Below are 26,766 nucleotides of genomic sequence, written 5' to 3' on the forward strand. Positions count from 1 at the left end.
CGCTGAGGATGAGCCCCAGCGAGGCACGCTGAGGTTTGCCAGCGGAGCAGGCAGCACGTCCTGCCAGGGACGCTGGCCTGAGCAGCACCTGCAGCTCCCGGACGCAGCCCTGCAGCTGCAGCCCTGCGCTGGGACCGACCCAGCACCAGAGCTGCTCCAAGGGCCCTCGCTGCTTCTGGGGGGGCTTCGCTCCACAGCTTTTCCCTTCTGGCTTTGCGAGATCTGACTTTATTTTTTTTTTTATTATTTTTTTTTACCTACTCCTTTCTTGAGCAACTGGTTGTTGCTGCAGAGGTCACGGAAGGGACTGGTGGAGGCTCCCGGCTCTGGCATTGGGAAATATGACAGCAGAAGTGAATACTCGTTAACATAAGGGATTTACTGAAGAAGAAAGACAAAATGCCTTTCAAAGGGCTTGGTTCACTGAAAGAAAGATTTTTTAACCCAGGAAAGGAAGAGGTGAAGAACACCATTAGTGACTCGCTGGGGAATCTGAGAAGGTAAAACCCAACAGAAAATTCCCAGACACGTCCATTGATTCAATTTATTAAGACAAATGCAGTATAGAAAAAATGTATAAACATAAAACAGACTATTGAGTTGCAAAATTAATATCAGAGTAGAGAGAGTGAGACAGCTTGCTGTAAGACAGAAGATGTAAAAGGAGCACTTACAACAGCATATGACTGTAGATCATAGATTATTTATATTAAACAAGGAAGGTGAAAATAAATTATGAAATAATGTTCTAATATTAAGAAAAGCTTGAAGAACTGTTTAATTAAAAAACCTTTAAATAATTAAATGTGACTAATTCTGTGGTTTAGCTTGCATGAGAAAAAGCAATAATTTAGTTAGAATTAACATTCTCAATGATGCCACTCTTAAAATTAGACCTAATGTTCCTAAATTACATGTCTGGGGTTTTTAAAAACTTGTTCCAAATCAGTAAGAGAAAATGTATTGAATAGAGATGTGTATGTGTGAGTTTACTGACACTAGCAAATTAGAGAGAGAATAAGAAGAAGCAGCTGTTTGCTATCAAAAGCAGAAAAAAAAACATTTAAGGTTTTCATCTTAACCTGATGGCTTTATGAACCAAGAAATTGATGATTCTTATTTTTAGAGAAATTAAATTCTAATGTAAGAAATTACAAGTTTCATAAAGGGAAAGAGATTTCTCCCTTAAATAGAAGATTATTTCTGTTTGTAATGGCTCCTGGCAACACTTATTTGTGTAATCAATAGATGAGAGCCAGAGGGGTTAGTGGCATTTCTTCCATGCTTGATGTTGTGTTTTAAATCTTTGTGTGGATCAGGCCAACATTTTAACTGAAGGTGTTTCTAGTGACTGAATTGTATTTGCTTTCATATCCACCCCTTTGCCTTCTATTGGGAATGCTATTTTGAGTCAAGAAACAGTTATTGGTATATCTAACCAAGCCTTTGCTAACAAGAAAATTTAGAAGAATTTACACATATTCAATAAATACCGTATTTATTCAGTTTCTTTATCATGTGAACAGAGTATTTGTATTCTACACAGTTTCTACTTAACTTTTTCTAATTTACAGTGTAACAGATGAAGTCTGATGTCTTGCTTTTTTTTACTTTTACAATACTTCACAGTAATTCCAGGAAATCTGTTTATCTTTTAGAACATTGATTCAAGTAATTTATTTAACGATAAATTCACTTTGCTGTGGGCTCTGCTGGTTGTTTTTCTAAATACCTGTAAGGTTTGTATCTAGTGAATTTAGATTATCCGCTAGTACCTACACAGTTGATAGTAGGGGCAGCCAACTTCAGCAACACTGCACCTGAATCAAATCAATCTAAATATCACTTGAGATAAAAGAATGTTGAACTTAATTATTTTCTGTTTTAAACATAGGTATCTCAGAGCCTTTCTCAGATGTACCAATCAGCAGAGGAAATAATCCAAACTATAAATATTTTTTACTATGTCTGCAGTCAGAATTGCTGCAACTTGAGCAGTCCTGTAGGAAATATGCATTCATATTTGAAAGTTTCCATAAGTGAATGAAACATGCATGTTTTTAATATGAATTTCGTTCTCTTAGTCTACAAATGAAAGCCTGGACTTGTGCTTTTATATGGTGGTACATATACCTATATACATATAACAAGCTGCAACCCTGACTTTGCTCTTCATCCAATCCAGTTGTCTTTAATGTGGTGAAAATCAACAAAGAATTTCGCTTCTCTTCTAGTCTTCGTCACAATTTGACGAATTATTATAATGCACATCCTTGATTAGACCTCCAAGCGTGACTTCACTGACTGTGGTGTGTTGATGTCAAAACTGCCAAAGTGGGTAGAAAAACATGTTTTAGCTTTGGTAAATATGACTGGTCTATGCCTTCCTGTCACATTTCCACTGTCTTGCAAACAAGAGAGCAGACCCAGAAGCGGATGCTTTGCAAGAGCAGCTGCTCCATAGCAATTATCCACAGTCCAGCTCAAGTGCTAAAGCACAAGCAGCATAAAGCAGCTTACTGCCTTCTCACAGGTGTGCTTATTTGGTGGGTGCTGTGAGCAGTCACCTCTGCTCACAAGAGGTGACTTTAGGGTGTCTGGATACTGAAAGGGAGGCTGGGGGGACTGAACTGAGAGACTCAAGATCCATCCTTTCTTTAGGCTGTTGACAGCTGTTTAATTTGGGAGATATTAGAAGATGTTTTAGAAAATGTTGTAAATGCTTTGTATAATTTTTAAAATGCAAAAGTGGTTTCTTGATTAATTTTATATAGTGGGGCAGTAAAAAATATTAGAGAATTCAAGGCTTGGGTGAATGAATATGAGACTTGTGGCTCTGTCATCATTATGTTTCTCAGAAAATAAAGATTTATTGCAGATCTTCTTGACAGACACAAACAGTTTGGTCCTTCTGTGAACTTACTGCAGTCAAGGAAAATGGTAAAGACTAAAGTAAGGTCTTAGGCTCTGCCTGTTCCAAGAATTTCAGGATTTCAGGACCAGCTAATGTCAACTGTGGGCTTCCTGATGAAGTGGGAAGTGTCTAAGAGGGTTTACAGCCCAATATTGTCACTTTTAATGTAAAAAGATATATGGACCATGCCACATGGCTGCTGTATGAAGTGTAGCCCTGATAGGTGTAGTTCTGACTGCTATAGATGTCCCTTGGTGAATTAGCCTAAATTGCTGAAAACTGCATCTGGGAGCTGGGTAATAGACACTTTCATTGGACAAGGCTCCTCTAGCTGTGCTGGATCATGGAGTTTTTCCTCTCAGATTTTCCTGTTGTGCAAAAACAGACCGTGCAGTGCTGTGAACACAGCGTGGGATGTGCAGACGCAGCTGATGCACGAGCCGTGCTTTTGTAGCACTGTTAGTGCCAGGGCTCAGTGCGCTCCTGCAGCGCTGCACCGCAGCACCCAGCAACAAGCATCCCTGCAGCGCTGCCCTGCTGCGCTGAGGAGAGACTGCCCTGCAGCCCAGGAGTGCAGCGCCTGGCACATGCAGTCCCTCCGTGTCTGAGCCTTGTTGTGGGTTTCATGGGAATACCATGCAGAAACCAGCAAGAGAGGTCCCATGCCCTGAGTAACTCGAGAAAGTTTGGATATTTGTGCTGGGATTTGGTAACAATGCATCAAGCACAGGATTTATTATGAAAAATTATCACCTGGACAAATCCCTGAAGAATTAATAAGATCTTAGGAGATTGTATCTGGTTTTGGATTAATGACATTTTTTGATAATTACTGTATAGGTTTCTGAAGTTATGCAGGGATCATTGTAGTTACTGGATTTGTAGGTGTGTGATCTTTGAACATTGTGTATGATTGTGCTCCAGCTGCCTGTGAAAGACTGCCACATCTGGTGAAATCCATTCTAGAATGGATTTTAACACAACAGATATTAACATTTGCCTATTAACATTTGCCTATTAACATTTGTTACTATAGAATCAATAAGTTTTTAATAAAATGAAATTAAATTCTAGTACACCAATTTATCATTTAAACAAAGAACTAATTCCTCTGCTAAAACTCCCTTAAATACAGAGTCCTGAATGTATATGTGCTCTAGGGATTTTATTTATTTCTGATAGGTATTTTTAAAATTTCTTTCATGCTTTCAAAATTCTGTATATGTTAGAGTAGGCATTCAATAAAAAAGAGAAATTTTGCATGAAGTTATTATGGCATTTGAGCACAGAATATGGATGCAGATTCAAATAACTTAGCTCTCCTTACTTGCCAAGTGTTGTACATTTGCTGAAAAAAGGAAAAATAGATCTAAGGAGTGAACATTTCCTGTGCAGGAAAATGTATGCCTGCATCTCCTGCATGAGGCTGATAATTAGAGGAGAGCACTGGCCATGAAGCAGTTTTCTTCTAAGTCATTGGTCTACAACTAGTAAAAATATTAACTGACACTATGAAAATATATGAATCAATTGGAAGATAAATTTCTCATAATTTCATGGAGTTGGCATATTTTCATTATGTACCTGTTCAATTAAATAAAACCAAGAAAACAGTGCAGACACTGGCTGCGTGAATGTCTGCACTACTCCAATACCTGTGTGTTTGGACTGCTACCGAAAAATAGTTTTCTCCAAGACAAACCCAGTACAGAGGCATTGAAATTAATTTCTGGGAGTAGGAAATAACCTGTGTGGATCTGGGGTGGTGGGTCAGTCCTCAACTTGTTTCTTTTACTTAGTTAAATACAATAGCAGAATAATTAATTTCTCTGCAGAGACAATATTGGTCCACAGTTATAGTCCTAGGTCACCAATTTTAGCACTGAATTTGGAGCAGAATGATGTTTTCATGACTATCTGAATTGACAGCCAACTGAAAACATCCAGATGTTTTAGCTTTGCATGAAGTGTCTAATCTTTGCCAGCTGCCCAAATTAATGCACCCCCTGAAGTCTAGTGTCTCTCTTATAAATAGACCCTGGTAATATTTGGGAAATTGTTAATTGATTTAATTCCGTCAATATCTTATATTCGGTTAGAGGAAGAGAATTTATTTCTTTTGGTTTGTTAATAACATTTTGGGAATGACAACAGTTCTAAAAAATTCAATTGTTTTTCACTTCTTGAGGTCTTTATTTTGGTATCTCATTCTGTTTATACTTACCTCTATTAACACATAGAGCATAGAATATATGGTGTCTTCTTTTTCAAGTGCCTGACTGAATTAGTCTCTGTACTCTCATTTCATTAACAAATACTGTTTCCCTACAGGTGAATCATAAAATCGCCATCATCCCAAATAACACCAGAGTAAAACCACATTTTCTGTGTTACCTTGCTTGAATGGAAAGTCTTTGCTCCAGTCTGACAATGAGCTAAGGATCTAACCTTGCAGTGAGCACTGGTTTGAGAAAGGAATTAAATATAATAATCCCAGGAGTTCTCTTTTGGCCCAAAAGACTGTGATTCTAGTGTTTCTTGAAAACATGAGCTGAGGGACTGTAGCATGATTATTTTCTTTTTGCTAAGACTATGGCTGAAATAATGAGTTTATATTGTGATGTAAAAAGGAATAATATAGTAAATTATGCTCCAGTTAGCCCTAGAGTGTAAAAATGATGAGATTTTTAAGTGGAACATGTGTAAACTGTCTAGTGCAGAGTACTAACTGTTAAATTATGGATAGTACATTAGACTTAAAGCAACTAGGAAAAGCAGTGATTTAACCAACACTGTCCCAAAAAACCCAACACAGTCAGATTTAGCCCATTCATGTATGGTCTGTCAGCATTTGTTTAAGTTGATTTTCACACTGAAAACTGATGTTTCAAATGCATATCAAATATATACATTAGGTTTCAAATAGACTCAGCCAGATGTGTGGAAGAAGGGAAATAAGTTGTTTCTTATCAAAAAAGAGTGAATGAAATAATCTCATCATTTTATGTGGCAAGCTGGGCTTCCTTTAGATTAATTAACTGTGCATATTTTCACAGTACTCATTGGCAGGCACAAAAAGAGCTGGATCCTGAGCTCATTGCTTCAGGGTGATGCCAAAACTGAAAGGCTGCTGATCAAGGCCTCTCTTAGAAAAGGCTTAACCTTAAGCTCATGGTTAGTGTTCAGTGGGTTAGTAACGTGTTCACAGCTAGCCATGTCCTTAAGTGTTTCAGCCTGTCAGAAAAACCATAATCTGCATTTTAAAATAGACCTGGAAAGGTAATGTTAGAAAAGGAATTATTTAGCTCTGGTCTGGTGGGTGTGTCTAGTTCTCTCTTACCTCACCTTTCCTACCACAGACTGCCTGGTCTTGCAGCACAACGTTAATAGCCCTAATCAGACTGAGAGAATTTTAATTGCACCTATCATGTAATTCCAGATTGCATAGAAGTGCAATTTTTTAAAATATAAATATCCCAGGTAGATTGCCTGTAGGAAAAGGAAAGGCTGGATCGGCTATGCAAAGCCTGAGGAGCTGCAGTCCTGTGTTAGCTGATGGCCAGCCTCTCACAGGCTGATATAACTGGGTGTCATTGGCTCCCATTCAGACCCCATCCCTGGCATCTTCCCTCCTAGTTCTTCCTAACTGCACTCCAGTTGCCACACCAAATTTGGTCCCAGGCAAAGCTCTTTCAGCCTCTGCTGATGAGGAATGGCGGATTTACTGCCCAGAAAGCCCCTCTGCCTTCAGATCTCATTTCATAGTAAGTATTTTGCACAAAGGGCAACACGTTCACAATAGGAGTTGCAGGGGTTCACTTTGGAGCAAATGAAGTCCTTGTAGTGGCAGGGTACTTCAGAGAAGAGGGAATGCACGACTTCAAATGCCTCCAGGCAGAGAAAGTCTGGGCCTGTCTCTTTTGTGTCTTTAGTAAGGGAATCTGAAGCCAGAGAGGTTTCTCCTCTGCTGTACAACTTTGATTTTTGTCTCATAGGAGAAAACGAATTCCAGGAAGTTTGGGGCTGAGTGAAACCATGTTTTATGTTGTATTTGTATTTTTTCTTGAAACATACTGGCAGGTCTGCTTAGTTTATCTAGTTAGAAATTATGATTAATTTAAATGTAAGTTTTCCAAAGAATCAATAGAATTTATCACAACAGACCTCCAGTTAGATGCTCATGTTGTGAACATGCTGAAATTGTTGCAGCTGGCTGTCTGGCTAGATGGCTCAGACGTGCAGCCTTCAGAAGTCATTCAGGGAAAAGTGTAGTGTCTGCTAACCTTTCCCAGCTTTAACTCACCTCACTACCAGGAGACAAGCACCTCACAACAGGAGTGACCGGAGCATGGAACTGTCCATCCACTTTCAGCAAATCTTACTGAGACGACAGGCCACCTTCATTTTTCCCTCCCTCATCTGTGCAGGAAGATCGATGGCAGCAATGTGGAGGAGGAGCCCCTGGAGCTGACGGCGGAGGGGCGGCCGGTGGCGGCGAGCGGGCGCCGGCCCGCGCGGTGCGAGTGCTACTGCTGCGGCCTGCCCAAGCGCTACATCATCGCCATCATGAGCGGCCTGGGCTTCTGCATCTCCTTCGGCATCAGGTGCAACCTGGGCGTGGCCATCGTGGAGATGGTCAACAACAACACTGTCTATGTCGATGGAAAGCCAGAGCTGCGGGTGAGAAAATCTTCCTTGCACTGCTCTGAGCAGATCCCATTGTGAAGTCACCCAAATGCTGCATAACAAAGTCCTGTGTATATGCAGATTAAAAAAACAGAATGAGGGAGACACATCAGTCTTGATTCACATAGATGTGCGGGCACTTAGTTCCTATTTATGTGATGAAGTCACATAAAAATCTTCAAGAGCTGAGGATTTGCAATGTCATAGAGAGGATATAAGTACCAGAAATGAGAACTGAATTAGTTTGCATGTCTCCCAGGGCCCTGATCTGTCATTTGTAGGCAGATTTTTCTGTGGTGGCAGAAACTTTTGCTCCTTACTCTCTCTCAGGGAAATGTGCTCTGATGCTGCTGCAGAAGGAATTATCAATTATTTTATGTAGGGCTGCAGCCACTACATTCATATCAGTGGATAATTTTCATGATCTTAAAGCAGTCACTGGCAAAAAGGCATCAGGTTTGTGACAATGTTGATTGCTGGGTAGAGCTAGGTGCCAAGCTTTTTTCAAATTTGCAGTGGATGGCATATGGTACACTGCAGATCCTACACAGCTTAATCAATGCACCCCAGCTAGGTCAATCCATACCTTAGCATTCCCCATCCTCCCTCGGTATTTGGCTGTGATGTCAAGTGTCTCTTTATGGGTTTTATGAACTTGAATCTCTACATTTACTCTACTTGTTGACTTATTTTTGTTTATATTTTGAATGTTTTTGGCCTAACAAATTCATAGGAATCTTGACTCTTGAATGAAATACTGTGCAAATATTCATCAGCTTTTCTCCTACATCTTTTAACTTCTGGTAAAGAAGAGTGCAGAAAATATCTATCATAAATTTCCAATGTCAAAAGAATGCCTGTCTCCATGACTCACAATCATAGGAGCCATGCTTAGACTTCCTGCTGAATTTGTATTTATTCAGTCTAATCCTTGCTCCCCATGGTCCTGCTTAAGTACAGGACCTGTACAAGTCCCAGCAGGTTCTGTACTTAAGCAAGAGAAAGTATGTCCCTGCATACGTTGGGAAGCTCAGAAGAGGTAATTTCAGAAAATGGGAGTAAATTTCTTCCACAAATCTAAACTCATAGTGTTTGGGCATGAGCATCTCCTGGATCAGGAGGAACCTTCTTCCATATCTCATGGTTTTTGCCTTCAGAAATTAACACTACCTAGAAACTCAACTGGAAATTGGTAGCATAAAGTTTGGTGTTTAAACAGAAGTGCTTCAGCACAGGAAAGTGGGACACATGAAAATGCGTATTGTTGGGGAGGGAAACCCTTTAGCCTTCTGTAAACATGTCTGGCTAATTAATACCATCTGGCTGTAGGTCAAACAATGAGCTGTTTTTCAGTTTGCTCTTTGTGAGCAAAAAATCAGTGGAGTGTGACAACCTGTTTTTCTTTTAACATGCAGAAAGTAATATAGAAAAAAGAGATGTTAATGCTTATCACTACAGTTGCTAGTTCTCTGTGGTATTTTAGTGACAACTGGCTACCCTGGCATCACTTCTAACATAAGATAAACTAGTCACTGGTAGTGTTGCCTAGTTTTATTTTCAGATTGCCTTGTCTTTAGATGTTCTCCTTGCCCCCAACTTTTTCTGCTCCATGCCATTTATTGCTGACAGTGGACGATCAGTTGGGCCCTGACAAGGAAAACCATGAACAAATCTGACCATGAAGCAAATTAACTCAAATTACTTAAGCAACCTTGATAGTCTTGGGGAAATGGATATGTCCATTGAAAGGTATCAGGTCCTTCTTATAACTCTGAGCAGTCTTGAAAGTAAAGGCTTCAAGTTTAAGGAGACCAGGGGAAAGCAGTGGTCAGTGGCAAAGTTGAAGGTCCAGCATGAACTACTTTACAGCTGAAACCTTTCCCACTCCTAAGAGCGAAAGCAGTAATCTCACAGGGAATTGAACATCCTTTTGCCTTAACTGGGGGCTTTAAAGCTCAGCAATCCTGAGCGGCCAGCTCAGTAAAGAGGCTTGATTTGGAGCACAGAGTGACTTCTAAGCAATAGTTATCTTACAATGACTATGCTTTATCTTGCAGCATGTGTCCCATTTCCTTTACAGACAGCCCAATTCAACTGGGATCCAGAGACTGTAGGACTCATTCATGGCTCTTTTTTCTGGGGTTACATTGTGACACAAATTCCAGGAGGGTTCATCTCAAACAAATTGGCTGCTAACAGGTAAGAAAACAACAAGCAAATGAATTAAGCTTTAGAGCCTCACCACTGTTTTACACTGCATAAATGGGAATTACTAAAATAGCAAATCAGTGTTTCAGAAATGCACATCTGAAGCTGAAAATTCAGTATTTATCAATAATTATTATTCATAATAATTAATCATTAGTAATAATTAATCAAAAATTCTTTCAGAGGACAAGACTTTCATTATGGGTCTGTTGCTGATTTTTTTCAATTTAACTTGTTCATCTCAAATATTTACACATTTCTTCTCTAAACAATGCTTTCTGGAGAGTTCAAGGAAAATCACACATAATGCTTCCAACAATGGTTAAAACATTTGTCTTTAAGAAGTTGCCTTAGTGCTTTTTACCTCAACTTAACACCAAACAATAGCTTTCCAGAAGTGTTTGGTCTTCCTTTGGTCTTCTTTAACAGTCCACAGTTCCTGTGGACTGAAGCTGGGAATAAAGGAGTTACAGAACTATTTATGATATGAAGTCACCAGTCTATCCTCATGCACACAAATATCCTTGCCAAGGCTGGATACAGTACTGACTTTAATTATGATTGCATAGAACTTCTAATAGAGCCTTCTGATTTCTGCTTGGTGAAGTCTGAGAATCTGTATGGTGTTTTTTTTTTTAATGATCAATGTGTTTGTCAGCCAATTTTTATCTTTTTTTTTTTAAATCAACTGCTTTTGAAAATGTGAATAATAAAAACTAGTTAATTTTGTTAACTTTGATTTTGGACTTTACTTCAAAAGGTCTTCAGAACTTTGAATATTATCACAAGAAGAGAGGGAGTTGTCTGAAGACAGCTGGTTGTGAATGAGCTGATGAGATGTGCATATTAAGGGTACTTGGGATCTTTAGATTAAAATAAAAAAAAAGATGGCTGGTACTAACTTCATTCTCTGCAAACAAGATGTGACTTAACTACAAATAGTGTCAGAATTGGAAAGGATCTTTAAGACCAGTTTTATGTTGTACTTTGCCCCAATTCAAAGTACTTTTCTTTCTGCATTCTGCAAAGAGCTGAAGGGGTTACAAGAGTGCCTGGATGTTCTTCCCACCCATACGTGCTTGTGGAAATTTCTCCAGAACAGAGTCATCCCATAGAATTGCCCAGACTGTTCCCACTCCCTTCTGTCCATAACCAAAAGTTACTCTAAGTTTGGTTTGCACTGCTTCTTCAGCACTCATCCTCAGTATGTTCTCATCCTCAATAATTCATTTCTTTACCACATAACAGTGCCTAGGCAGAATATTTTCCTATCTGCCGAGTAAACCAAGCAAATTAGCAAGGCTTAATCACTTCTCCAACCTTTCTAGTCTTGCCACCAGCTTTTGCAGCAGAAGGGCTCCAAAACACAGATGTGCACACTGTTGGCTGAATAATTCTGCATATTATTAATTTAGCTTTTGTTTCCTTAATTTACTTGCAAACAGTAAAATAACCACATTTACACTGTAACTTGATGTGTTCTCTCAGCAGAGTGTTTCCTTAAGTACAGGCTGTGCACAAGTACAGAAAGCTCTGCATTTATCCCTGTGAGAGTTTCCAACTCAATCTAATACTATACTACAAAATTACATTATGGATTTGCCCATCATAACTGGGTTTAGGAGAAAAATTTGCTGAGGAACAAAAATAACTCAAGAGCTGAGCTCAAAGAGAATTTCTATTTGCAGTAATAGGATTCACTAAGTCCATGTTTTTCCTTTATTCCTTGTTTACCCAACCAATTTCAGCTTAAGCAGGTTCACCAGTGGTGCCAAGTTTCAGTTTCAAAGGGGTTATTTGCTAAGACACAGGGCAGGAATGCAGGGGTTCTGTGGCCAATGAACCTACCAGCCCTAGAAAGAGGAAAAACTTTCTTTTTTCCCAGCTCCATTCTGGAAATGAGATTCTATGCTAATAGTGACCTTACAGATTTACATAAAGACTCCTTTGCCACTTGTTTAAACTGTGCAACCTTGAACATACGTATGGATGATCCATCCCAGGCACTTCTCTAATGCACATAATTATCTATAATAGTGAGGGATTCAAATAGATCTCATAATAGCTGAAAATATTGAGTGCTTTATGGGTTTGCACCAAACCCCTCTAACACTATGTAATTTACTCAATACATTCACCCAAATTGATGTAGATTTGCATTCCACCAAAAAGTTAATTAACCGTTTACTGACACTGTCCCTTTAGCTTGCTGCTTATCCTCAAACATGCATCCAAATGTGATTTCAGAATTGCTTGGTGGATGAATGAAACATGAGGCACCTCTTGATATCAGTTTTCAGTAAGAGCATCCTGCTGGGCAGAGTAGTCTGTAGCTGAAGAAGTCTGTCTTGATCCAAAAGTGGCAGCTGCCCAGGAACTGTGGTAGTGGGGACAGAAGAATACGTGAATGAATTAAAAACCCTGGAATATTTCTTGTCAAAGTGGAGACAAACTTCTTTGGGATAAATGGTAATGAATGGATGAAAAGATGTTGTCTCTGTGGAAACAATGCTCAACCCTTTAAATAGCAGCAGAAGAGTGACTGGTTCTAACTCAGTATAAATAATTCATTTACAACCTAGGCATATTAAGAGTTGGCATTAAAAGAAGTAGCAGAGATTTTAAACTCAGTATTTAGCGATAGCTGTTTGGATAATTAAACATGTTCTCTTTGTTACAGTTTTTTCTTTCACATGGTTATTAATTCACATGATTTGGTGTAGTTCCCTGTGTCAATAGTGTTATGATAACAGACTTGATGCTTCTATTAGTGGTAAGAAAGCAAGAGGCAGAAGTCTTTTCTTCAGGGATCACAACAGAGAGATAATACTTATTTCTCAGTTAGATGTTTACTTGGCTTTTAAAGCAGTCTCCTAAATGTCAAGATATGACTGTAGGCTTTGTATTCTAATTCATATTTTCAGACTGTTTTCTATATAAATCAGTTCCTTTGTCACTTAAAGAAGTGTCAAAGGAATTGATTTATATAGAAGCCTGCTCAGCTTCTTTGCTTTTGTGCTCATCTGTTTAGTGCTTTCTTGTGACTCAGATAATAAGCTCTCTAGGCATGGATTGTTGCTTTTGTCAAGAGGTGTAGAGAATTTAGATAAAACAGTGTTGTTCTCTGATTGTAAATTTTTCATGCTATAACACATCCATTAATCCTACTGTGAATAAGACCACACACAAAAAATGAAGTCACATATATTTCCTGTGAACAAGTTTTCAGAGACTGAAATGCAAACAATTTAAATACTTATTTAAAGAAAAAAATAATAGTAACAGTGTATTTTAAAATAAATTTATAAATATTTACAAAGTGGAATATAAAAACACTTCTGAACCATAGACAATAATTGTATTCCATTTCATGCTACTTTGCTCCATAGGGTATTTGGTGCAGCTATCTTTCTAACATCTACACTGAACATGATCATCCCTTCTGCAGCGAGAGTGCATTATGGCTGTGTGATGTTTGTAAGAATTCTTCAAGGTTTGGTGGAGGTAGGAGCACGCATGATTTTGGTCGTTTCAAACTGGGTTTGATTTTGAGATTTGGTTCTAGAAAGGGTAAGACCTCTTTCTATCAGAGTTTCTGATCAATATACAGTTTTACTTGCTGCTCATTTTGAATTTATAATTCTTCATTATACTGATTTATGTTTCTAAGTTTACTTAAAGAAAAATGTATGTTTCTGGTGCTGCAGTTTGAGTTATTTTAGTTTTCTTGTGCCATCAACTGCATATACTAAACAGTGTTTTTACCTCAGAACATATTACTATTCAGGTAATAGGTAATTCAGATTAGTGTGACATCTTCATACTCAAACAATTGAGCTCTTCCAGACTTACCTTACCCTTCCTATATCATTCCATGGTGACAAACACCTAGGCAGTAGGAATAGCATCAGCAACTGCTTCAAGGGGAATTCAGTGAAAGCAAATCATGTGATGTGTGAAATGTCTGCCAGGGTGTCACGTACCCAGCCTGCCACGGGATGTGGAGTAAGTGGGCCCCGCCACTGGAGAGAAGCAGGTTGGCTACCACTTCATTCTGTGGTGAGTTGATGGGTTTATATGGTTTATGCAAGCATGTATCCTTATTAGATTTACTTTGTTAATTTCATTATTTCAAGGAGCTGCACAGACCCTCTGCCCTTGCACCTTGTTCCCTAAGCTTAGGAGCTTGTGAGTCCTCTTTTGTTTAATATGCCATCATTTTATCATTTAAAGCCAACACTCAAAATGGCTCTCATAATAAACTAAAATGGGTCTAGAGGTTCATATGAGAGAAATTATATTTTATTTCTTATTTGCATCATCTTTAGGGATTCTATTTGTTATGCATACTCAATGGGTGCTCCTAAACAAGTACGCATTTTAAAATTATCCAAAAAAGACTTCAGTACTTTAGGCTGGTTGCTCAATATACTGCAGTGGAGATGATGTAGCTTCTTGCCAGCAGCTGTCCTGCTTCATTCTGTTTTGAGTTATGATCAGACATATACTTTGCTCTCTTCTCTGTGTTCCTTTCCAGTGCTGACAGCTGAAGATGAATGTCTGTAGGAGAAAATGTTCAGTGAAAATGTAAAAGTCACAGGAAAAAAATTCTGTCCATCAGCAGTAGAGTTGTATGGCTGGGGAAAATACAGCACTAAAAAACAAGGAAAAGAATAAAAGGAAGAGTGAAGCAAGTGGAAAAAGCCCCATGTTTGTATATTATGGGAATTTTGTTTTACTACCTATGGCTTCAGGTTTTAATTATTTAGGTGTTTTCACTTCCTGCAAAACAAAAGACCCAAAGAAAAGCCTCTACACTCTCAGTGTTCCCTCCTTGAAATTCCTAGCATGGGATCTCTAGAGAAGGATCTATTCTTCAGTTTGACACCAATTTTAGTGGCTGCAGATCACTGATACTTACACTTGAAAGGTGCATAGGAGCAATGGAAAAATTAGGAAAATCCAGGTTAAGTAAGTTCCTGGGTTTTTTATCTACATTCTGGCCTAAGGCTTTTCTGTAGGAAAGCTGTAGGAAAAATGAATTACATGAAGATGAGGGAAAAGTTTTTCATTGCAGGGAAGTATTTGCTAATGAGTAGAGCATTAAAAAATGTTTATTAACAAAACATGTACTACTCAAAACCACAAGTATCTCATTTCCTAGAATAATTCAGAGCAACATGTAAAGCCATTGGCACTGTCTTGCACTGAAACTTATTATCTAGATTGCACTTAAATACTCATCTTTTTCCACGAGACACTTAGAAATATATTTTACCGGTAATATGTATTTCCCAATCAGAAACCTTGGCACAGAACAATTTTTATCCTCTTTTATCCCCTGTCAACATTTGGCTATTTATTCCAGCTGTTTATGTTGCTGATATGAATTAAGCATGGTTACACAGACTCAGGGTTGGTTTGAACACCCTCTCTGCTACCAGTTCTTGTGTGATCATGGGTGTAGGGCCATGACAAAAGCCTCCCAACATATCAGGATTCCTCCATGAAGTTTCTGAAACTTGGCCCGTTATCTTCTCCAAAACTCACCTCACACACCACAATGCCAGGCAGGATTTCCCCCTCAAGAGCACACATATGGCATGTGCCTCTGTAGTCATCTGTCATCAGTCTTGGATTTGCAAATCCTATTTCCATACAGGGCACAACTTTGCAAAATAAGACTGGTGATGCATGAGAGGTCAGTGCTTTCTGTCACCCCAGACAAAACTTTGCAGCTTTCATCCCATTCTCCAAGTTCATAAAAAGTCAGTCAAACACATCCCTCCTGTTCTGCTCGCCTGAACACCTGTCTGGATCAGCTGTTCTAAAGCTGGGCAAACCTACTCCAGCTGACATGTTTTACTGATCTATTTTCTCTTCAGGGTCTTATGCAGGTGCGGTGGTGGCCATGCCTCTGGCAGGTGTGCTGGTACAGTACATAGGATGGTCATCAGTCTTTTATATTTATGGTGAGTTGCTTAACATGAAGGACATCTGCCACTAGATCAGTACTGCCAGTCATTTACTAAAACCTGTCTAACAAGGATGGATCAAATGTTTTGGTGAATGAAGAGGTTGCAAATGGGTGCTCCAATTTATTCCTTACTTATTGCAGATTCTGAGAGCTTTCATTTCATAATCATCTGTTACAAAAGGCTGTAAAATTGTAATGGCCAGGCTGCAGCCCATGGTCACCCAGTGACAGGATTGGATGCAGTTGCAAAGGTTCCTCTGCAGTACAAACACTTGTGTAGGACCTGCCCCAGAGTGCACACTAACAGCAAAAGTTACAGCAAATGCTGCTGACAAGGAGCCAAATGGACCTGAAAACTTCTGCCCTGAGAAATCTTTCCCATGCTGTCCATCTTGAATAAAGCAGTGCCACTTTACAAAGTAGTCCCATAGGTATGGCCTTGTGGCTGATCTGTGGTGCCTCATTCTTCCCCTCACAGTGTATGGCAGAGGTGGCTTCACCAGCTTTGCACATCAGCAGTCCAGTTAAAGTAGGTTTCTCTCTCTTCCCTAGAAATACAGGACACAGCACAAGATTTGCCATTGCCATCTTACAGTGAAGTCCCTTCATTACAGATTGCCACCACTTTATGGCCTGTCTCCTTTTTTGTTTTTTTTTCTTCCCCTAGGTTCTACAGAGAGTTTTATTCCTGCCTTTTCTTTGCCCCATGCACAACGTAATAAAAGTGACAAAACACTCAAATGCTTTGCAAGCAGGCATACAATATACACAGTTAGTTGCCATATTTTGTTACTTCCCTGGGCATAATTTCTTTGCAGGTTTTGTTTAACTGGCACTTGAAACAAAAAATCAAGGCTTGCAGATATTGAAGTGTACCTTTATTGACTTTGAAAACAAGTTGCTTTTCCTGCCTCTTCAGGAATGTTTGGGATTGTTTGGTATGTGTTTTGGCTGCTTCATGCCTATGAGAGCCCTGCTGCGCATCCAACAATAACCAATGAAGAAAAGATATATATAGAAACAAGTATAGGAGAAGGAGCCAGCCTAGCTAATGCAAGTGTAAGTAAAAAAAAGGCTTTCCTTATTTTCATTTGTAAGCACTTTGCAGATGAGCATATGACTGGATGGATACTGTTAGCAGAAATGGGCTTTTCCTTTCAAGAAAATTACAGAATCAGGCTCTTGCAGCTGGACCAGCTGAGCACAGGAAAACGTACTGCTGTTTAAGCTCCTGGTTTATGGTGCTTCTCTGACCTAGGGAGGGAAGAGATGGGTTGGGAGGGGGAACCACATTTTTGTTCTAAAAAATATTCATGGATTTAGCTAAATAAGAATCTGACTGCAGATACTGAATTATCCAGCTGCCTTTTGAACTCCTATTAAGGATGACTGCAAATCTAATAGCTTAGGGACTGGGTTTCTGCCCTACTCACTCTCACAGCAGCTCAGGTTCTTTGAGGCTCCTCATCCTCTCTCTGAGAAGACCTCGGAAACTTTGAGTTAAAACCTATTTTGCCATCAAACTTCCCTCCATTCCCTTAGACAACTTTTTTTGACAGTAGTGAAAAACAAAGGTGTTTCTTGTTCATTCTTAGCTTTCCATTTTGAACATTCTGGAACAAAGTAACTCAATTTTTTTCCTCTGTATGTTTTGGATAACAGCTGTGCTAGGAGTGTAAAATACCAGTCTATCTTTTTGGGCATGCATCTGAAATTTGGCTGATCAAGTCTTGGCTGGAGACACAAACACACTTGTTCCAGGTCATGGATTTTCCTTGCAGTAAGTTGGTTTTACTGCAGAGGAAGCTGACACCAACTTCATGGGTGCATGCACAGCCGCAAATGTATGGTGCACCATAGAGCACAATTAACATTTTTTTTTTTAAAGAAAGGAGAATATCAATGCGTATTGCCATAGCTACAGATTTCAGCTTCTGATTAGAATTCTATTAAAAATCAATAGGTCTCTGAAGTATGTTTCCTGCTGTATGGAGTATTGGAGCACAATTCTAATTGAAAATGCCAAAAAGGCAAGTTACAGAAATTCAATTCTGTACCACAGGCCTTTTTTTTCTGAATTAAACTAATTAGGTTGAAGCAGGCTTGTTGCTGCACTACTGCATGTGTCTTCGCTTGGACACCCCTTTTTTCCCACTCCTTTCAGCAGAATGTCTCAAACTGCATCATGCCAAAAAGCAAGGAATGGGACAAGGTTTTCTCCATTTTTTTCTGATTCTTTAACTAATCTTGTTATCCCAATAGCAGGATTCCAGAAGACCTCATGTAATTTCAGTGAGCAGGGCAATATTAGTGCAGTATCCACCTTAAGAATACTAACTGTTCTAAGAAAATTTCTCTACCTCTTTTTTGCCAGTATTTCACTTGCATTTTAAGTGATCTGTGATGTAAGTTGTATGCAATGTACCTAATAGGCTTGATAATTAAATATACTGGTTCTTTGTTTTGCCTCTATCTACCCAATTTTGTGTGGTTTTCCCCTAGAAATTTAGTACTCCCTGGAGGAGATTTTTCACTTCAATGCCAGTTTATGCAATCATTGTGGCAAACTTCTGCAGAAGCTGGACTTTCTATTTGCTCCTTATAAGTCAGCCTGCTTACTTTGAAGAAGTCTTTGGATTTGCAATAAGCAAGGTAAATGTCTGAGAATAAGCAGTGACCTAGGAGATACAGCAGGGGAGGTTCAGTTTGAACATCAGGAAGAATTTCTTCACTGAAAGGGTGGTTAAATATTCAAATGGTCTGCCCAGAAAGAAGGTGAACATCATACCTGGAGATGTTAAAGAAATAACTGGGCATGACACTTAGTGCTGTGGTTTAGTTATTTGAGGAGAATAGATAATCCTGGAGTCATTACAGTAGATTATTCCCAGTATTTGGGATTACATATTTCTGCTGACCTGATAGAAGTAAAAGTATGTGAGCATCAAATTTCTAGAAAAATGAAAGATTTGAGAAGTTATTTTGGGAAATAATTGATTAAGAGTCCTCATATATAATGAAAAACCTCTAAGTAAGTAAATAGAAATGTACATTTTGTTTAATGTTGACTGTTCAGAATTTAACCAGGTAATTTTTATCCTCTTCTTGATTTTTGTGACTTTTAATTAGCAATGAAGATCAAATTCTTTATAGGTTTGTATTCCATGTCACCCCCATTTCATTAAAATCAGAATTGTTACACTTCCTCTTCAAAGCATGAATGAGGAATACATAATAATTGTTTTAGAGAAGTTTTAAAAGTCTTTCATTTAGCATACATACATACTATGTGGTAATTATTTTCAAGCAAGCCTAAGGCTGATAACAAGATATTTATCTGTTCTGGGAGCCCTGTGTGCCCAGGTTCTGTAAGAGAAGCAATGGTTGTGGCATGGTAGCAATGACAGTCTAACTGGCCAAGTACAACATGGAGGTGAAGAAGAGGGATATTAAGAAAAAGTACATCTATTTATTCTGAGCTGCTTTACATTAATGCTAGAGTTGCATCTCTGTCAATGTAACAAGGTTGCACACCTCTGAAAGTAAACACAAACTTCTCACTAAACTACTGCTTCAAAGAAAAGCTTCTAGAAGGTGACATGCTGATCATTAAAACTCTGTCACAGGGGTTGTCCTGAGTCTGATCCTATTTGACGTCTTCATTAATGAGGGCAGCAGTGTGTGCCCTCGGCAAGTTTGCAGATGACACAAAAGTAGAGGCAGTGGCTGCCTCACTGCAGGGTTGTGCTGCTGTACAGAGGAGCCACGGCAGGCTGGTGAAGGAGGCTGACAGAAGCCTCATGGAGCCCAGTAAGGGAAAGTGTAAAGTCCTGCACCTGGGGAGGAACAAGCCCATGCACCAGTACATGCTGGGATCTGCCTGGCTGGAAAGCAGCTTAGCAGAAAAGGACCTGGGAGTCCTGCTGAACACCAGGCTGGACATGAGCCAGCAGTGTGTCCTTGCAGTAAAGAATAATGGTATCCTGGGCTGCACCATGCAAAGGCCTCCAGGGAGAAGGAGGTGATCTTTCCCCTCTATGCAGCACTGGTGAGGGCATGCCTGAAGTACTGTGTCCAGTTCCAGGCTCCACAGTATAAGAGAGACATGCACGTACTGGAGAGGGTCCAATGAAGTGCCATGAAGAAGTGGAAATATTTCTCCTATGAGAAAAGGCTGAGAGAGCTTGGACTGTTTAGCCTGGAGAAAAGAAGGCTCAGCAGGGTTCTCATCCATATGTACAAATATCTGGAGGGAGAGTGTAAAGAAGACAAAAATAGGGTCTTTTCAGTAGTGCTCTGAGCTGACCTTTGTGCTCAGTAGGGCACAAACTGGAACATGGGAGGTTCCTTCTGAACATGAGGAAAAACTTTTTTACTAAGAGGATGACTGCACTCTGCAAAAGGTTCCCCAGAATGGATGTGGAATCTCCTGCAGATACTCAGAAGCTGTCTGGACGCATTTCTGGGCAATATCCTCTAGGCAGTCCAGCTTGAGCAGAAGGAGACTCCTTCCAACATCAACCATTGTGGGATTCTTGGATTCTGTGAAAATGAAAAGCGGATGAACATTAATTTGTAGTCTGTTATCCCACAAGAATAAATATAAATCCACGTTTTTACATATATGATTATTTAGTTATTTGTAAAATTATTTCATTATGTCAGGTTTTATGCTGTATGGTCTTCAGTCCCTATGCAATGTGCAGGTGCTTCCTTCCTTTACACAGAGGCAGGTAACAGGGATTGATTTCTTGTTCAGGAAGGAGGTCCTTGAGAACATGAATAATAAAAATATATAAACGCACTTGAAAACCAAGATAGAGGACTCCGGTATCAGGACACATATGACAGGGCTTTGTGATGTCTATGATAGAATTTAATATGAACTGGATATTGCATGACATTTCTAAGGTGAGATTCTCACTTGTGCTCTGATTTCTCTTCCTGGGCCACAAGATCTTTGCTCACCCAGTTTTGAGCATCTGCTGTAATCAGATAAAGTGATTCAGGGGAAAAGAGGTGAAGAAACATTATAGTTCCTGTTCTCTTGCCCCTAAATCTAGAAGGAGAAATGACAGTAAAGCTCACATTTTTCTAACTGCAGGTTGGCCTTTTGTCAGCAGTTCCTCACATGGTCATGACAATCATTGTGCCCATCGGAGGGCAACTAGCTGACTTCTTACGGAGCAGGAAGATCTTAACTACTACCACTGTAAGGAAGGTCATGAACTGTGGAGGTACTATTGGATTCTGAAAATATGACATTTCAATTGTGTGCTGCAATCAATGCAAGTATCATAGTTTCATCCATGTCTAATTGTGACAAGAGATAATTTATTCAACATTGTGTTTACAGCTGGTTAATCTGAAGCATTAAGTGGAGAGCTGATGCCTCATGACATAAATCCTTACTCATATGAGCATGCTTTAAAAAAAGGAGGAGACGAGAAATCTGGTTAATGATTGAATGGGCATAGTATGATCAAATAGACTTAATCATGCAAACTCATACAGACAAAATTATCCCTGTACCAAGGTGCTGGAGACACCCTTTCCCAGTGGGTACATTCTTGAAGTAACTGGCCATGTTCCCATTTGATACTCCCAGCAGAGCCCACTGACAAGTTAAGGCTGAAATGTTTAGGGTGGGGGTAAAAAGTGAAGGATGAACAGGAAAATATTAACTCAGCACAAAATAATTTGTTTCGTATTCAGTCACTGAACTGAAAAATCTGTGACATATAGGGTTGATATTGAATTAAAGAAAATATTTCAAGCCAGGCAGTCTGTAGAGTCATTAGTTGCCCACTGCCAATTGCTGGCTTGCATTATTTATAGATGGCATAGGATCCTAGAAATAGAGATGCCTGCAGCCAGTGATACCACATAACTTGGCTATGCATCTTTAGAAAGGATGGTTAAATTAATTTTATTTTCAGGGCATATTAATAGTGTCATTAAAACAAAACAAAACAGAAGGATTGTAATCTTGCATATTAGAAAATACTAATTTCCAGTAATGGCAGAGTCTGGAAGTTCCCTGTGATGCTCAGGGATGTCCTGTTGTGTTGGTCACACAGTTGTATGTAAAACACTATTTTGTTCCATTTACCAATACCATCTTGTGCCACTACAACCACAAGAAATTAAAGGCAAGTGTTTTTCTTCTTTCACTCAAATGTTTGTGGGTTTGTGAATTTTTCTGCCCTTTGCACATACTCACTTTTTCAATTGTCTTCCTGTATTGCTCAGTGAATACAGTGAATTAACTTCACCAGCTGTTTGGGTCATGTATACAGCAGTGAATGAGGAGAAATAAAGAATATATTCTCAAACAATAAATATACAAATATTTCTGCAAATGCACAAAGCTCCCAAGTGTGTTCAAGAATAGCTAAAAGATAAAAAATAATTTTCTCTCATTTTAAGCTGCTACTCTGGATAGTGCTTATTAGTATTTTCATGGCAACTAGGAATTTAAATATAATTCATTCTCATGTGTTTCATTGGAAGGCTTTGGGATGGAAGCAACCTTACTTTTGGTGGTTGGTTATTCTCACACAAAAGGTGTGGCTATTTCCTTTCTGGTGTTAGCAGTAGGCTTCAGCGGCTTTGCAATTTCAGGTAAGAATTAATCTTATTCTTGCTTTTATTCCTGATAAAACTGATGTTATTACCCTCACTGTTTTTACTGTCATAATTTATAATATTTTGTTTGCTCTTAATGTGGCAACTTATGGGGTGTTCATTATTTCTTCCTATATCATAAGTAATTTACTTCGGTATCTATGAAACATGTTGCACACAATACCTGAAGCTTTGAAAAGAATTTGCTCTTTATTGATTCCAATTTGCATCAGCTTTATGCTGTTTTTTTCCTAATATAATTTTACACTGTCCGTCACCTTTTCATCCTATTTAACTGTATGCCTAAAAGGAAAGACAGAGAGGGAGAGATTACTCTGCAGTGAATAGTTGCACAAAGGCTGTCAGTTGCAATCCTGTCCCCAGCCCTAGCACCCAATTTCTGCTTTCTTTGTCAGCCCTCCCTCTGTTGCATCGTACATCCAGCCCTTCTCCAGAAGTTGTTTCTAACATTTTATGAGTCTCAGCCACGTTTTCTAGTCTCAAGCTGCTTTGTGGCACCATCAGTACCAGCATCACTGAAAAAAACTCCTTTGCTATGAAGATTAAAGATTTTCTTAAGATTGAAGATCTTCCAAGAAGATGGCCAAGAACATGGATCTATTGAACAAAATTGACCAGCAAAGTAACAGCTGGTCTTTAGTTATTTCAGGTTTCTGCTGATGGGAAGTGGTTTTGCTGCTCAGTTACGAGGTCCTTGCATAGCTGGCCATTTCTATTGATGAACTTTTATTACAGGATTTTCCCAGGAGTCTATTCCTTACCCTGTTTATTACCATACACTTGGAATTAATTGTCACTTCTTGTCATCAACCATAGTTAATATGACCAATTTTCATTACCTCAGGAATTATAATTATCTGAGCTGATATTTAGTATTTGTTTTTATTTAATAAAATAAGTGCTCAGAAGACACACTACAGTAAGGATAATTGTTTTTCTTATTGGTTTATATTGTATTTTTTTATCATGTTTTTAAACTGCTGTTAAACCATTCATGTGGTTAAAACACAGAAAGAATTTAATTAAGAAGAATACTACATATAAAATAAAAAGATAGAAGACATTTCACTAATCTGAGGCATTGATTCCTTAATTAACAATATTTGCAAGCTCGCTGTTCCAGTATGAGAAAATGGAAAGTACAGACGCTTCAAACAAAGCCAAACTAAACTTTATTTTCTATACAACATACTCCTCAGAGGTGCAGTAGGGAGGTTGCTAACCTTTTCAGTCTTCTTCAGCCAGAATGGCTGTAGGAAGCCCTGTTGGCCTGGTAGTGCAAAGCTGTTCAGCTGTCTGTTTCTCTCATTTTATGTAGGCTTCAATGTGAATCACCTGGACATAGCCCCTCGTTATGCCAGCATTCTGATGGGGATCTCCAACGGCGTGGGGACACTATCGGGAATGGTGTGCCCACTCATTGTTGGTGCAATGACAAAACATAAGGTAACATTTCTCCATGTTTTCTAGGAAAAGTGTTAGGTAATGCAACAAATTTAAGACATTTCAAAGATTCCTGGGAATGCCATTCCATCACTGGTCTCTGCAGCTGCTTTTTTGTTTGTCTTAAGCATTCACTTTTTAAATACCACCTTGGCCTAATTCTCAGCTATTATAACTAATTATCTGTGTAGGCTAGATATTATTTAATACCACCTGAGCCTGAGTCTCTGCAGTATCTCCAAACAACTGTGCAATGCTTATAGGGCTTGAAAAATTTCATTGTAATGCATCCATATCCCCATGGTAGAGTTTCTAAGCAAACATTGATCTACAATAATATTCATGTAGTTGTTAGAGAAATCCCTGCATTTCCAACTCCATAAATACTTCACATGCAAGAGTGAAACTTTACTGTGAGAAAAAAAACAACAAAGAAACCTAAGTTTTATTGTATTTAGTGTTGGTATATATTTTTAAAAAAAACTTTGCAATGGTTTTCATAAGTTATTTTGTCTTCAGCATCAGGAATCAGTGATCACAGTCATTCCTCGTTATGTGCTAATTCATGGTGTAATTTGGAAAGCGATATTTCTTGTTACTGGAAACTTAATGAGACCTGCACCTTTCTTTCAGACCCGTGAAGAATGGCAGAACGTCTTTCTGATTGCAGCCCTGGTGCATTACAGTGGTGTGATATTCTACGCTATCTTTGCTTCTGGGGAGAAGCAGGAATGGGCTGACCCCGAAAACCTCAGTGAAGAGAAATGTGGCATAATTGATCAGGATGAACTGGCTGAGGAAACAGAGATGAACAATGAAACTTTTGTAAGTCCAAAGAAAACGTATGGTGCTACCAGTCAAAATAGTGAAGTACAGAGAAGGGAATGGAGGAAGCAAAAGCAAGTAACTCAAGACATGGAGGAACAGACTTCTTACCATTATGAAAATGGAAATTTTCAAGATTTGTCTTAAGACTTGGAACTGTAAGATTTATATAGCAGCTACTCCCATGACTCCTGCCTAGCTGCCCCAAATCATCTGGTATTCACATTTATTGTCTTATTCAATTACATATCATCTGGCCACTTGGCTAGATTTGAGGGGTGATAGTTCTCTCCCAGTGGTGTGTAAGACGGCTAACAACAACAGGACTGGAATAAGTGATCCTAAATCCTCTCCAGCCATTATATGACCTTGGGAGAGCTTCTGTGCCAGTTAGATGACAAACCCTAGCAGGGCTCCTGCTTGATGCAAGCTGTAGACCTTAGTGCAGGAGCAAGGAGTTCCCTCATCATGTCATCTGAATGGAGAAAGGACAAGTGATACCAGATGGTGGATCCACGGTGATCTGTGTAATCCCTGGTCTCCAGTGGTGTCACAGTCTGTAGTGAGCAGCCCTGCTTTGCCTTTTTAGGATTCCTGTAGGGTGGCATTTGAACTGCTTAATCCATGTCAAATCAGAAGTTCATGCTGAAAGATTAGAGCAGAGGGAAAAGCAGATTTATGACAGTAGGCTGTAATTAATTACTAATAGTCATACAAGGGGAAGAGGAATAAGTGGCAGAGGTGGCACAGGATTGCTTCAACAGTTCCTACAAACTGATTGGCAGATATCTTTATATGCACACCCCACAGAGTATGGGTAAGACCATAAAATGGATACTTGTAAAATTTCTCCCCCTCCAAAGATTTTGCGCCGGCATGAAATAATTTTGAATACAAAATCATGGTTAGTGATGCAATATTATCCTTAAGAAAGGAAATCTTAGCCCTGTTTTGATTAGGATTCTCACTCAATTCATTATTATGGAGTAATTTGAATATATTTGTCTAGTATTATACTGATAGGGTTCCTGCTCTCAACACCAACAGTCCTTGTTTAGGTGAATGAACTTACTTACAGGAGTATTTAGTTCTGGATCTGTAACTTTTCAATGCCTCAGTCTTGTTCTTGCTATGAATGAAACACTGTACCACTTGAGAGTTAACAGGGTACCTATGTATAAAAGTAATTACCCTCTGCCATTGGTATACATTTGACAGTATAAAGTGGCTTTAGCCTTTTTCTACCATTTCTGGAATCAAACAGTGGAGCATGCTGTATCATCTCAGTTAGCTGCAACTCAGAGACTCATTGCGGCATTAATACTCTTTTCAGAATGGATCATTTTAGTAAGTGATTTAATTTGTCTCTCATGACTACTGCCTCATTAAATTCAAGTGAAAGCTATCTTGTCTAGCCTATGCTGTTCTTTGTGATGTTTTATTGCTCTCATGTATTGTGTGCAGCCACTGTGATGCACACAAGGTTTGAACATTTCACATGCATTTTGTTATTTTATTAAAATGCAATTGCACTTGTACATTAATTTGAATCCATGGATTATTTATCTTCCCTACAAAAAGTTATATTGGGAAGTTAGCTAATTCTCTGTTCTCGTCTCTTGTGTCTCTTCTACTCAGCAAAATCCAATCTGCAACTGTATATCAGTAAGAAGGAAAGTGCCAAATTTGACTAGAGTGAAGACTTTTGATATGAGCAGATAATTTAATGAAAGGGGTAGTTTTATGGTACAGCTCAATCCTGCTTTTAAAAAAACCCAATTTATTAATAAGCGTCTCCAAAAAAAACTTGTCTTTATGCTGCTAAGTCAGAAAATAATGTCTTTTAAAATTCAAAAACTCATTTAAGACTAGAGTTTCTTATTTCACTACTGGTATTTAGAACAGGTATAAGAAAATATTTCTTTCAGGTGATAGTCAGCTTTTGGGAATTTAATTGGCAGGAACTTAAGTCAAATATTCTCATTAGTCTATCACAATAGCAGGACCAGCTGCTGTCAAACTGTTTTTCAATATTCACCACAATTTACAAGAGAAAGGTCCACCA

General features: G+C 38.9%; 1 protein-coding gene across 1 annotated transcript; it reads left to right on the plus strand.

Moving 5' to 3' along the window:
• The first annotated feature begins 279 nt into the window (after window positions 1-279).
• On the plus strand, window positions 280-25,403 carry SLC17A8 (solute carrier family 17 member 8). The gene is made up of 12 exons (XM_021552730.3): window positions 280-500; window positions 7,342-7,594; window positions 9,681-9,799; window positions 13,198-13,312; window positions 13,780-13,867; window positions 15,694-15,780; window positions 16,705-16,844; window positions 18,288-18,437; window positions 20,890-21,022; window positions 22,299-22,409; window positions 23,752-23,879; window positions 24,510-25,403. The coding sequence occupies exons 1-12, from the start codon at window positions 400-402 to the stop codon at window positions 24,846-24,848; spliced, it is 1,764 nt and encodes a 587-aa protein (XP_021408405.1). The 5' UTR covers window positions 280-399; the 3' UTR covers window positions 24,849-25,403.
• Window positions 25,404-26,766: the final 1,363 nt, after the last annotated feature.

Source organism: Lonchura striata, chromosome 5 (assembly GCF_046129695.1).
Source record: "Lonchura striata isolate bLonStr1 chromosome 5, bLonStr1.mat, whole genome shotgun sequence".
Classification (NCBI taxonomy): Eukaryota; Metazoa; Chordata; class Aves; order Passeriformes; family Estrildidae; genus Lonchura; species Lonchura striata.

Excerpts from the sequence above, each read along its gene's own strand:
- SLC17A8 (XM_021552730.3), top strand. The coding sequence starts at position 400 with ATGCCTTTCAAAGGGCTTGGTTCACTGAAAGAAAGATTTTTTAACCCA. Across the intron at positions 18,438-20,889 it reads TTGGATTTGCAATAAGCAAG|GTTGGCCTTTTGTCAGCAGT; the intron begins GTAAATGTCTGA and ends TTCTAACTGCAG. Across the intron at positions 23,880-24,509 it reads GTGCAATGACAAAACATAAG|ACCCGTGAAGAATGGCAGAA; the intron begins GTAACATTTCTC and ends CCTTTCTTTCAG.